This window comes from Malus domestica, chromosome 05, assembly GCF_042453785.1.
Source record: "Malus domestica chromosome 05, GDT2T_hap1".
NCBI lineage: Eukaryota > Viridiplantae > Streptophyta > Magnoliopsida > Rosales > Rosaceae > Malus > Malus domestica.
In genome coordinates this window covers 45,387,374-45,401,083 of record NC_091665.1, presented here as the reverse complement: position 1 = coordinate 45,401,083, position 13,710 = coordinate 45,387,374, and the positions used below count along the sequence as shown (strand labels likewise).

Sequence of the window (13,710 nt, the reverse complement as noted above, 5' to 3'; positions counted from 1 at the left end):
CATTATCGTTAAAACTTAAAGCTTTCAAATATTTTTCATTATTTTTTCTTTAAATAAAATGAGAGATGGACAAACGGTATTAACTAAAATATGCGACACTTGTTGTGATGTAGGGCAATTTACATGTGATGCTTTTGACCATTTTCAGCCTTGTATTCACTGCTCTAATTAACTACCAGACTCGAACTTTAATGCTCTCATTTTGTGCTCAAATTTGTCACTTTGTAATCAGAAATTTTACAATGCACCGACAGAACTGGATGCAATGTTTTAGTGTATTTTTTTAACAAACAATAGTATGGAAACTAAGCTGATAGGAAAGTGAACAAGTCTTACAATAAGTTTGCTATAATAATATGGTTAACCTTCGCCCTTTAACGAGAATCAAATTTAAGACTTCTCGCTTACAAATGAAAAAAAATATCATTAGGCCGTATGATTAAATAACCATAGTAGGTGTTTCAAGTTATGGATAATGTTTGTGTTCCTCTTGAAGGGAACTTACTTGTTCTCTCATCTATAATTAATGCATTATTGCATGTTAGACATGTTTATTATCTTTATTATAATTTAAAAATCATATCCGCAAAAGCTATCATTCTACCAACTATAATATTAACAACATAGTTATTAATTATAAAACTAAAGATAGGTTGAAAAAAAAAGAAATTATAAAATTTGACATCCAATAATATGTTCTTTTGACATGAAACATAACGGTTTTATTATAAATTTAAGAATAGTTAAAGATGACATTTGAGATAACATTCGAAAGGTCTTTTATCCAAAGAAACTTTAAGGGACTTTAATATAAGATAAAATACTAACTTGACCAAACTAACTGACACCCTACGGTAGATTTGAGGGCGAGACAAGTCCGATGATAAGTAAAGGAATACATTCAAATCTTGAAATCATCCCCACAAAAACTCAAGAGGATTGCCATTGTCCTTAAGATGTGAAAAAAATAAACAAAAGACAAATAAAACAATCCAAAGAGAAATAATACATAACCCTTAACTAACTCTAAAAAAAAAAACGACAAAACAAAAAGAAGTGAAAACTAAATAAAAATATAATAAAACATGAACTAAACAAACTATATATGAAAAACTAAAAAAACAAAAAAGAGAACTTTAACGAAAAGCTCCCAGTATTGTTCACTTTAACGAAAAACCATATTTTTACACGAAAAAGTCAATCCTGCTATTATTCACTTCATCATTTATTTTGTCCTTATTATTAAAACTCAAAGTTTTCAAACTTTTTTCATTAGTTTTCTTAAAAAAAATATATAACTAGAGGAAATGAACACACCGGGGCTTATTTTGGAAATATCATGTGCGTGACAAGGCTTGGACCTTGGAAAAATCACATGCTGAAATGATGAGAAACCTTTTGGGCTGAACCCAATCCCCAAAATTTAGGTCCAATAGCATACCAAAATCAATGGGCTGGATTGTAGTGCAAGGCCTCTGGCAAGATTTTTATTTTAATATTGTTGCTGCTGGTTCCCATTTCGCAACCCTAATTCGTCCTCTTTCCTCCTCGAGCTCAGAGCCGAACGACTCCTTATTTCTCCATTTCAAATTAGCCTCTTCCCATATATAGTGACTAACACATGCTGCGCGACCGCTCATTTCATTTCTGATTGTTTTTAGAAACCCTAGCGTCTCTGTTCTGATCTGAGGACTTCTCCTTCAAGCCTCCAGCCACTTCTGTTTAGAACATGAGAGATGTCTCTCATCTCTCGGCGCCTTCTCTCTCTTTAATATCAGAAATTGCGCTCATTTCTCCAACCTCAAGCAGCGCTCATTCATACAAACCATCCATTTCACAGCAGCTCCGTCTAAGCCCTGCATCCTTTTCGCAGCCAAGAACCCAGCAACATACACACCTCCGTGAGTACCCAGCGGGCCAGTCGTGATGGGGAAAGCATGAAAAATTGGGATGCTGAAGGTAAAACCCTCCTAAAATCTTGTTATTTTCGTTTCAGAGTTAGTTGTTTTAGTGAAATGTAGCCAGATCTAACACATGCGTATGGTTATCTGACAAACAGCAAGAAAAACTACCACGAGCCGCCAGCTCCGAGAGCACAGAGGTCATCCAGCGCCCCCAAACTTGCAATCTTAGCCGATCTACACCTCAGGTACATAAAAATGGACCCCGCTTTCATTTAATCTTCTAATGTAGAACACGATCGGTACTATTTGACAATGCATGTATTGGACACCCCACGGATTTAAACTAAATTTAAGGCTGACGGTTTGTGTTGTAGGGGAAAAAATTCCATATTTGTGGTCTGCACAGAACAAAGGAGAAGATATCTTCTCGGAGATCACAGATCCGAGCAAACACAAGGTATAAAACCCTTATTTTGACAAGTTATGGTACTTATCTGCAAAACATAGTTGACTTTATCTTCTGTCTTCGCAGATCTCAGCATTTCTTTTTTTGTCATTTTGTGCAGGACATTCGGGTTCAGTGTATAGCCGAGAGAAGGAACGCCCTAAGCTGCTGGTCCAGAGGTCCCAAACGTACAAAAATACGCTTCAAAGTTTCGGCATCTGCAAATCAGGAAGGTAAAGCTCTTTCTTCAGCTTTTGCTTGGCTCAACATTTACAGATTCGAATACATTTCATTTATCATGTATTATCGATATGCTGTGATGGCAACCTCAAACTGATTTTATAAGAACTGGGAGATGTCGGACTAAGCATACTTGCTCCCAGAAAAAAAAGAAAAGAATTAATCCCCTGGATCAGAACTGAGAATATACATGTGGACCATGGGAACTGGAACCGTTTTGATGACATATGAAGAACCTATCCTAGACTTAAATGATGATATAATTTTCAACTCTAAATGCATGGATAAAGTTTGATTTTTTTTTTTCTGAGTTAAGCATTTTGCTACAGGAATGCATCAAATTAATATTTAAATAACTTCTTCGATAAAATTATTTTGGCTTCTTATTTTCTTTTTGGGGTTTCTTTGTTGCATAATTTTGTTTGTTAATCTTTGAATACGGTGAAGTTTTGTTTCCTTATTCTGTTCAAATTATTCAGCAAGTATTCAGACGGTCTAAAAAAAGAGAAACTAAATATATTAATTTTGCTTGCAATAAAAGCCTATAAAAATAACCAAAAATACATAAATCACATAAGAATTATATTCATACACACAATGATTACAGTTCAAGTTGTTTTAGGAGTTCCCTAATACAAATTAGGAGAGTTCCATCAAACATTTTAGTAAACGTGTTAATTTGTGTTCCGAAATTGCCCTCAGAATAACAGGAAAATGGAAGCTTAAACGTGTAATTGGGTGATGTGCATAAAAAGGAGAAAATATTTGGTTGCTAAACGTTTAAGCAGGAACCCATGCTTACACCCAATCCTGGGTGAACACGAGTTCAATTTTTGATTAAAAAAAATCAAAAATTGGACACGTGTCCACCCTAGAATTGAGTGTAAGCAAGAGCTCGTGCTGAAACTTCAGCACCCAAGCAGCTTTCGGTTGGGTGGGGATAGATAGCCTTCAGATTGTCCTTTGAACTTGTTTTCCTTTTGTTCGTGAGCGTTGCAGTCGTCTCAGATATTATGTTTTATAAGGTGTTTCATATATCAAATCCCTCAACTTCCATCCCAACATCATCATAATGATTGCAATCTGTTGCGGTTAAAACATGTAGGTTTCAAATTTTTTTTTTTGGCATATAAAAAAAGATGAAACCTTAGCTCCATTTTCATCTGGTTCCATCATCCGACATTAGTTATGGGCAGTCTTAAAACAGGCTATAATAAAGGCCAATTGAAATAAAGCCCAGTTGACCTTCTATATCCCCTAGCTGTACGCACCAACACTCTCTTCCCAGTAAAGGTAAGCACCTCTCTCCAGAAAAAATAAAAGAAGAGAGAAGGAAATGAAGATAAATGTTGGATATGGATTCTTGATGTTGAAGCACAGGATGTGTGCTACTGCTTGTGCTGGACATTTTGCATCCAAAGTCCCAACCCTAACCCTACTCCAGCAAAAAGGTATCAATTTTAACTTTCCTATAAACCTTAATCATTTCTGTGAAATTTTTATATTCTGAAGATTTTATATTTTTTTTATGTGTATTCTCTCTCCTTGCAGTTCGATGTATAATCAGCTTTATCTCCTAAGCTTATTTCTTATCCCATTGAAGCACATGTGGGATAAGAAATTAGCTTAGGATGTAAAATTGATGATACATCGAAGGGGAGAATACACATAAAAAAATATAAAATATTCAGAATATAAAAATTTCACAGAAATGATTAATGTTCATAGGAAAGTTAAAATTGATACCTGGTTGCTGTGGTAAGGTTAGGGTTGGGACTCTGGATGCAAAATGCTCAGCACAAGCAGTAGCACGCATCCTCTGCTTCAACATCAAGAATCCATATCCAACATTTCTCTTCATTTTCTTCTCTTGTCTTTTATTTTTTCTGCATAGGTCATTTGCTTAAATGGGGAGAAAGGGTTGGTGCGTGCAGTTAGGGATATAGAAGGTCATATGGGCTCTATTTCAATTGGGCTTTACTATAGCCTGTTTTGGACTGCCTATAATGAAAGTTGGATGATGGATCCATATGAAAATGGAGCTGATGTATCATCTTTTTTTATGCCAGAAAAAGAAATTGAAACCTACATAGTTTAATCGCATCAGATTGCAATTATCTACACGAACATAATTATTTGAAATTAAAGTAACTCGTAGAAAATAACATAATTATACCTAGCTGAAATTGATTTAATATATCAATATAATTTCAAATCCAAGGTGAAGGATATTTGTCAACCATTATGATGATGTTGGGATGGAAGTTGAGGGATTTGATAAATGAAACACCTTATAAAACATAATATCTGAGACGGTTGCAGAGCGCGCGAACAAGGTTTTGTGTGCACATGTGGAGATAAAACTGGTAATCCATCGAATTGCATGGAGAGAATATATAATCTTGAGAATATAAAAGTTTCATAGAAATGATTAGGGGTCATAATGATTGGATGTTCACACTTTGTCACTTGAGTTGCACATAGTTTCATTTTTAGCGTGGATGCATATTTTGGAGGAAAGACAAAGATCTTGAGCAATGTACTTTATACGATTGAATGCACAAAATTTTACCATTATCAATTAAGTAAATGATTGACTAGCACAAACAGCAGCACGCATCCTTTGCTACAACATTAAGAATCTAAATCCAATATCTCTATTCATTTTCTGGAGAGATGTCATTTCCTTTACCGGGAGGGAGTTTGTGAATGTAGGTAGGGGAGGTAGAGGTCAATTAGATTTATTTCAGTTGGGTAGCCTGCTTTGGACGTAATGAATATTGGATGATTGAAGGATAAAAATTGATTTGAGATTTCAACTATTTTTTATGCAAGAAAAAAATTTAAACCTACATGGTTTAACTATATCAGATTACAAAAATCTGCATGAACATGAACACAATTCGGATGATTGCAATCTGATGTGGTTAAACCAAGTAGGTTTCAATTTCTTTTTCTGCCATAAAAAAAGAAGTTGAAACTTCATTTCCATTTTCATCCATTCATCATTCAACATTCATTATGAGCAGTTCAAAACAGGCTACCCAGTTCAAAACAGGCTACCCAATTGAAATAAAGCTCAGTTGACCTTCTACCTCCCCTAGCTACACACACAAACTCTCTCCCTAGTAAAGGAGAAAAAGAGAAGGAATAAAATGAAGAGAAATATTGAATTTAGATTCTTGATGTTGTAGCAGATGATGTGTGCTAGTCCTCGTAGGCATTTTGCATTCAAAACCCCAAACCTACCCTAGCTCAGCAACAAGGTATTACTTTTAAGTTTCCTAGTGGACCTTATATTTTTTATCTGTATTATGTGAAACTTTTATATTCTGTAGATTTTATATTTTTTTATGAATAGCCTCTCTACATGCAGTTTGATGTATCACCAGTAAGCTATTTTACTATTCCATTGAAGCACGTGCACACAATGAGTTACACATCAATGGAAGACTTCAGGGCAAGCCAATGTCCATTTTTAGTAAACAATTTTCTATTCAGAATAGTGAGCCAGGCGCTTTATTTTTTACTGAAAATGTGGAGTGTTCGCTTAAAGATTATTTTAGGTCGATTTAATAAAAAAACTGAATTTAGGAATCCAAATACCCCATATTGTGAAGGGGGTTCTGGAGTGCTTCAGAAAATACAGATATGGTAGAGAAGGTTTTAGAAGTTTTCACTTTAAACATTTATATTGTACTGGTAGGAAGGTTGTTAATGTAATGTTTATGATACAATTGTTGATGGTGCCACAACTGCTCATAAGCAAACTTTAAATGAAATGTTTGATGGAACTCTCCCAATTTGTCTTAGGGAACTCTTGAAACAACTTGAACTGTTTTGTACGCTTTAACTGCACATGAAATTAATATATTTAGTTTCTGTTTTTTAGACCGTTTGAATACTTGCTAGATAATCATCACTCAAATGAGATATGAATCAATGATAAATTATAGGACTTATGTTGTTTGCAACATACTGGAAGACTCAGTAAGTTTGACAAATAAAACCAACTTGTCAAGAGTGTCCTAGCCATGGAAGACATTATTAGGTGGAACGTAAGGGAGTGGGAGAAAAATTACTGAGCCTTCCGGTATATTGCGAACAACATAAGTCCTATAACTTATCCTTGATTCAGATCTCATTTGAGAGTGATGATTATCCAGCAAGTATTCCAACGGTGAAGGAGAGAAACTAAATATATTAATTTTGCTTGCAGTCAAAACCTACAAAAAAAAAACATAAGAATTATATGCAGTCATAATGATTTCAGTTCAAGTTTTTAAGGATTTTACTGAGACATCAGTTCAAGTTGTTAAGGATTTTTCTGCAGTTCAAATCTGTTCAAAAATTGACCTAAAAAATCTTTGAGTGAAACACTTCAACCTCTCAGTAAACAATAAAACAGCCTGGTCACTCTTTTGATTAGAAAATTGTATGTTAAAAAAATTATCAGACATGAACTGGAGAGTCAAACTTCCACTTCTCAATCTCTTCTAGAGAGTTTAAAATTGGAATTGTAGACAGCAAGACTGCTGTGTCATCTCCACAAACAAGAAGCAATCTTCTGCCAATTGTTTGATGGACATCAACTATCATTTTGTCAGAGAAGATGTAAAGAAAGGGCTGCTGGTGATTGAACATGTTGATACCAATTCCAAGATTGCAGACCCTTTTACAAAGCCATTACTAGTTGCGGATGGGAGTTCTAGAATCATTCGATTCAGCATAGTTGTGATGACAAATATCCAACAATAGACCATCGTAGTATGACGATTATCTGAATATGAGCACAACATAAGACCAAATTTAAACAAGCATAATAGTCACTGTCATGAACCACAACGCGAACAGCATAAATATAATGAGTATCAAATTTTAAGCGCATCCTATCCGGTCCAATCCAAGGCCAACTTAATCCTCAGACATGTGACTTCGTAGCCAACTAACCTCACGTGTCCCCACCTTCAGTAGCGTTGCTCTCTTCTGAGGGTTAGCTTTCAATACCCCTTTTGCATACCACCACAGATCGCTATGTTCATAACAATAGGGGTTAGCTGATACAGCCCTCATCGCTTTATCAAGTGAAGGTGCACTGCCACTACTATATACTGCTTCAACACGGCCATCACTCTGTTCTGATGATGTCGATGCATCACCCGCTCTCCCCCCTCCTAAAGCAACTACTTTGTCATTTTCGTTTGCATCAGTCTTAGCTTGCACGACAAGTTGTTGATAAGTACTCTTCCTTTTGCCCTTCCCTTTCCCAGATGAGCCCGTAGGGTGAGGTTTTTCAACCTGGATGACGTACCTTCCAGTGAAAAAAAAAAAAATCAACATAGGGAGATCACATTCAGAGGGAACTTCACTTGAACCATAAAAAAAAGAAAAGGAAAAACAAAAACCTCAGCCGGCAGCCACCAATTTCAGACTGCACTCGCAATTATGCAGCAGAAGCATGCAACGGTGAAGTTATTTAGAAAATAACTACCTGTAGAGTTTTTCACAAGTATCCATACTAGGTTGGGAATCTCATCTGGCGTCCTATGTAGATAGCGGCTGGGAAAAATCTCACCCACCTTTTTCCCATTTTGATAGAAATGGAATGTTGGCTGCAGCAGAATGGACAAATAAACACCAAAGCATTTATTAAGAAAAACAAGATGAACAATCATATTAATGAAGTAAGCATGCACATTTTTTTTTTTAAAAATAAAAAGGAGGGGGATACAATCATTTACCAGAGAGCTAACACCCATCAGTCCTGCCAGTGGGTGCCAGTTCTGCAAATAGAGTTATAAAATGTTACGACTACAACATAGAAATTCATTAATCTTAAGATCCATAACTAGAATTTGAAAAAAGACAACACTTTGTTTTCTTCTTAACCTTAAAATGGGAATATGACTTAACTAGTTATCAAAGGATCCAAGGCAACAGAAGGCCGGATTACAACACCATACCTGTATATCAGACACAAACTTATACACTGTTACATGTGGGAATTGTTCCCTCATCTTTCGAGTGGTTGGAGATCCAAAAAGAAAGCCTGAAAAAGAAGAGTCCATATATAAGTTGCAAAGGAGCAGTTTAGAACAAATAAATTGATTCATAAAATTGTTCATTAGAACTTACAACTTTGAGCATCGTGCCTAACAAAGTAGAAAACTGCTGGCAGTTGTTCATCTATCAAAATTCAAAAATTAATAATAATGATTATTTAAAACTGCATGTATAATATTACATGTAAGGGGAAAAAATACAGCAGTTTGGAAATGAATACAAGCAAAGTTTAGGACTATGTGTGAACCGGAACCGGTTGAGTGAACTGTGGAGCTGGAATCTGCGTATTGCCAGTGAATTTTTAGTTTGACCTAACCAGTAGTTGTGGTGGATATTCTTCCTTTTGCTACGAAGCCGAAGCTAAAAAATGCCTAATAAATAAGATGACGATGCAGTGGAAAAATGAGGAATACCTTTAACTTTTCGAATTGCTCTCCGATATTCGTCCTCTTCCCGCAAGATGACCATGGCCGCGGGACTTGGAAATTTAATTTCTACTAGCCTCTCTGCACGCACTAACGTGCGTGCGAGAGGCATTTTTGCATCACGGGCGCTACGCGCCCCTAAATGTGTATTGTGTTAGTTTTTTTCCATTGTAATTGTTAATGTATATGCTTTAGAAAGTATAGTACCAAGTATGGAGGTGAAGGGTGAAATCTAGAAGATGGCTGCACATGATTGGAAGCAATAAATTTGAAGCTGTTTACGTAAAAATTTTATCACTTACCAAGTTTAACTGTTATTTTAATATTTTAATCTAGAAGATGGCTGCACATAATTGTAATTGTTTTTATATTTTTCCCTTGACTATTATAGTTGAATTGTTATTCCAAGTTTACATAAAAAATTTATCACTTACCGTTGCAGACATATTTCTTTCCTTTTTTTTTTTTTTTTTTGTTTTTTTTTGTTGGGGTACTTGTTAAAATGTTGGTCACTGTGGTAAATATATGCAATCCGAATGTTGAAATTGTTATAGACATAACAGAATTATTAAGTGGATGTTTCCATTGGTAGTACGAAAGGCAATGACAATGTAAGATAACCATTCGTTCAATCTTAATAGATGTGTCTTAATAATTTGTACAAAAATATTCATACAACGTATGAATTTACAAATATATAATTAATAGAGACAAAAAAAATAAGAAATCATAGTTACCCACCGATGTTGGTCCTATGTCATCTTGGTTTACTTCCGTTTGATTTTGTACTATATTTACTGAGTTCAATCGTGTTTGATAATTGGCAAGTCGTCGCAGTGAAATTCGAGCCCGCTGTGATGAATTCATAGATTGTCGTCTTTGCCTTTGTTGATTGCTCCTACGATACCTTTGGTTTGACTGTTGAGAATTGTGAACATTTGTTTGTCCGAAGTGAACTTCTTCATTGCCGACCTACATTGAGAAATTGCCAAAAAGAATGAATTTTATTTTATTTTTGAAAAAGAAAAAATAAATCATCTCTACATAAGAAGAATAATGCAGAAAAGGTAAGAACCTCTGACATATTGGTTCTATCATTTCCCTCCATACTTGATATGTTGAAGTCCTTTGGGAATCTTAAAAGTGAATACGTCTCCTGTCACACAAAAACTCCCTAGACTAAGAAGCAGTTCCACAGGGAAGCAGTTTAACAGTAGTCGCTGCAATACCTAAGCCAATGAAAAATACAGAAATTGCAGACTAAATGAAAAAAATTTACGTTCAGAATATAAGTAACTTAAAAACTGCACATAAACAGAATTTTATATTACAATTGAACCAACCTTTGCTAATGCTGACCCGTCAGCGGATCGAACTGCCCCTACATTAAAGCAGGAAAAAGTTCAATTTACATGGCTAAATAAACTTGAGGGTTGCATAAATCAAGTTATTATTAAATAAGGAATATAGAATGAATGATATTGACTCTAATGTACATATGAATTGTGAGAGGAAAACTTACCAATTATTCACGAAATTAATCCGGAAGAAAGAAGCAATCTTCCGATAAAACCCAAATTCCAAATTCAAAAGTAGACGGCTCCGAGAAAGGCAAGCGTGTGATACGGTTGTCCCACTTTAACTGGAAGAGAAAATACCTGGAAGGCAATGGAAAAGCAGAAGTAGGATTGCAGTGTCTTGCCAAAACTGGAAGAATTTCACAGCAGTTCTTTCTAGTAGTCCAATACATTCATAAAACAACATGAAACACATTTAACGTTGAGATCATACAAAACTGAAACCTCAGAATTTGCGCAAAAGAATTATTACTTTCTTACAGAAAAGCCTGAAAAGAATAACTCTAAATTACTTACCTCTATTACCAAAATGTTACAATAGCAGAGAAAAAGGCCCCAAAAAATGAAGAACCACAACTCCTGGAATAAAAAAGAAAACCACCCTTAACTTTACTTTCTTTCATAAAAAAACCTTACCTTAATTTTCCCACATAAGCATTGGTTCGTTGGGATATGTCATCAGCATCAAGTGATATTATAATCTATTTATATACTCGGTGTGAGAGCCATGCCTATATCTCCGTGCAACTAAAAGAAACTTTCGCTTATTGGTGAATGCTGGACGAAGAGAGGAAAAAAATCGCATGAGAATAAGAAACCATTCAACAATAAGCATCATGCAAGCTGTCAAGAACCACTAATAAAAGTATCAAATAACACAAAAGATCAACTGCATTGTATACAATAGGAGAATGAGAATTAAGAAGGCAGCAAGGAACAAAGAAAATGAAAAGAGTGAAAAATAAAAACTGGATTGATGGTGTAAAACGGAAGTATCTGAGCTAGTTGGAGACTTCCATACCTCAAATCGAAGGCGGCGTGCTGTCTAGTAGTCCAAACCTTGATCCTTGATAAATTGAACTTCCTTCTTTCATCTAACAATCGAAAAATAGATAAATAAGGCAGTATGTCATCGCAATACAACACCCCTATACGTACACACACATACCAAAACAGCCTACTTTCAGATTTGCATCATATCCTTGTTTCTAGCTCTCTGGGGAATTTTCACAAACACCTAGTAGTCCAATACAATCGTTCATTCTATCATGTTTCCTGCGAAAGATGGTAGCACCTAAACCAAATGCAGCTATATAATACCATGGCTTGAAAAATAAGGAAACATAGAAAATTTCAGAAGGTACTTAAGATTATGAAGTCACACCAAAGAGATATTTTTAGATACAAATCCCCCACATCTATTAAGAAAGCAACCATAATTTGGGAAAGGAAAACACGCAGCTATCCTAATTTTTCAAAAATAAAAGGATTAATAGGAAGATCAACCTGGAAAACACATAACCCAATGTAATTAGACAGACCCTTTTGCAAAAATCAAATCTTGGAACATCCAAAAGGTTCAAAAAACAAAACCCAATTGCAAAATTCAAATTCGCAGCAATCACAGCAAAACGACGGCGTTTGGTTGCCGGCCGAATGCCTACCTGGGATAAGGTGATGTCTCGGGTATTGTAATTGGAGTGATCGCTCCGGCGGTGGCGGCGACCTCGCAGTCGTAGTGCTCTCGGTATCTCTGTCTCTCTCTGGTTCGTACTAATTTGTGGATGGTCTCTTTACAGCAACCTTAATTCACTGGATTACTGATTAAACACACAAATAGATTACAACAACCTTAATTCACTCGACTTACACATTCAAACTATCGATTAGTCTCTGGGGAATTTTCACAAACACCTAATATGCAAGATTCCAGACACCAAATTAATCTTAAAAAGTAAAAATTACCAGGAAAAATGAGAAAGATGGATAAAAGCTATAGAGAAAAAAAAAACCTGGATTTGGAAGAGAGTTACAATGCTGGCAGCGTTATGCGGGAAACGTCTCTGAAAAATCCTCCTCTGTGGAAACACCAAAGGCTGCTAGTGTTGGGTGGGGTGCTGGTGTTGATCATTCAGGCATGTCATCTGCACGCGGGAATGCTCTTGGATGGCAATGGTTTAAGGATCCCAGATTGGATTGCCTTGGTTTCAGAGGGATCTTCCCATCGGATACAATACGCCAGTTTTTAACCCTTTGCTGCTTTTGAGCTTTGTATGTGGTTTCTGCTTCACAAACGGCGAAAGGCAGAGAGAGAAAACAGAAAGAAAAGAGTTGTCCGTGGAATCGTGGGAGGTTACAGAGTCTGTGTGAGGAAGAAGTTTCATCAGAAAATGGGGAATAGAGGAGAGACGTGGGTGGGTGGGTTGGTTTCCGCTGGTAATCAGTGAGTTTGAAATTCTCTAATTATTCTCCAGCCTTTCCCCACGTTTGAAATTCTTCCTTTTTTTTTGTCAATTTTTTTTCTGTTTTATTTACACAAATGCCCATGAAACATTTAGTTTCATAATTTACTTCAGTTTTAATTTTTTTTGTTTCAAGGGCTTTTGTGTCCAGTTTTTTTTGGTGAAGCCTTAAGACATCAAAACAGACTTCTGGCATTCTATTAGTAGAGATAAAAATAGCACAGCAGTCTCAGAGGCAAACAACAGAATCATCGGAAGAGAAAGAGAAAGGGGTTACCTCGGGGAGATAGAAACGGGGACGGGGACTGGAACTGGGCCGGGGCGGGGGCTGAGGACAGCCGTCGTCGGTGTTGCAGAAAATGCAGGGAGTCGAGAAAGACGGGTGATTTGGGAGTGGAAGTAATATGAATAGATGGGGATAAAGACGGTGCGGTTGAGATCCAATTTAGGGTTTTTAGGGTTTGGATACAGTTTAGAAAAAACTTGGGATTGTCGAGACGACCGAGACCTTGGATTTGGAAGGAGCCATTGCCTAGGCCGTTTCCACTTCCAAGCAAAGCCTGACGCATCAAAAGGCCACTGATACTATTCCTCGCCATGTTTCTCCGATCTGGATTCCTTCTGTTTTTTTCTTTTCTTTCCACCGGCCCTTCTTGAACTCGCCTTCTAGTAGTCTCTCAATCTCCAATTTTGGGGTGTTTTTCTTCCATACTAGCCCTCAGTATCATCCGCAATAAATGTGCCCCTTTAAAAGTGAAAAACAGGACCAGGAGATAGAAAACACCCAAAAGAAAGAACAAACCAAAACCAACA

The 13,710-nt window shown here is 36.2% G+C and overlaps 1 protein-coding gene and 2 long non-coding RNA genes across 5 annotated transcripts; 1 reads left to right on the top strand and 2 right to left on the bottom strand.

Annotated features, from left to right (window-relative positions):
* Positions 1 to 1,681: 1,681 nt before the first annotated feature.
* LOC103434501 (uncharacterized) lies at positions 1,682 to 6,094 on the top strand. Its single transcript, XR_529282.4, has 5 exons — positions 1,682 to 1,959; positions 2,060 to 2,149; positions 2,279 to 2,361; positions 2,471 to 2,582; positions 5,966 to 6,094. It is a non-coding gene; the product is annotated as an uncharacterized lncRNA (long non-coding RNA).
* A 1,125-nt stretch (positions 6,095 to 7,219) lies between these two features.
* On the bottom strand, positions 7,220 to 13,496 carry LOC139187526 (thioredoxin O1, mitochondrial-like). 2 transcript variants are annotated; one of them, XM_070821574.1, is made up of 7 exons: positions 13,175 to 13,496; positions 9,066 to 9,146; positions 8,725 to 8,775; positions 8,553 to 8,638; positions 8,331 to 8,372; positions 8,081 to 8,201; positions 7,220 to 7,900 (listed from the first exon to the last, which is right to left on the bottom strand). In XM_070821574.1, exons 1-7 carry the CDS (start codon positions 13,494 to 13,496, stop codon positions 7,773 to 7,775), a joined length of 831 nt encoding a protein of 276 aa, XP_070677675.1. In that variant the 3' UTR covers positions 7,220 to 7,772. The 2 variants fall into 2 exon arrangements, with proteins under 2 accessions (XP_070677675.1, XP_070677676.1); XM_070821575.1 differs by having other exon boundaries at positions 7,784 to 7,900; positions 7,995 to 8,201.
* LOC103408775 (uncharacterized) lies at positions 9,682 to 12,886 on the bottom strand. Of its 2 annotated transcripts, XR_011580896.1 has the most exons (8): positions 12,448 to 12,886; positions 12,100 to 12,255; positions 11,457 to 11,529; positions 11,072 to 11,212; positions 10,600 to 10,735; positions 10,421 to 10,458; positions 10,153 to 10,233; positions 9,682 to 10,049 (listed from the first exon to the last, which is right to left on the bottom strand). It is a non-coding gene; the product is annotated as an uncharacterized lncRNA (long non-coding RNA). The 2 variants fall into 2 exon arrangements; XR_011580898.1 differs by lacking the exon at positions 11,072 to 11,212.
* Positions 13,497 to 13,710: the final 214 nt, after the last annotated feature.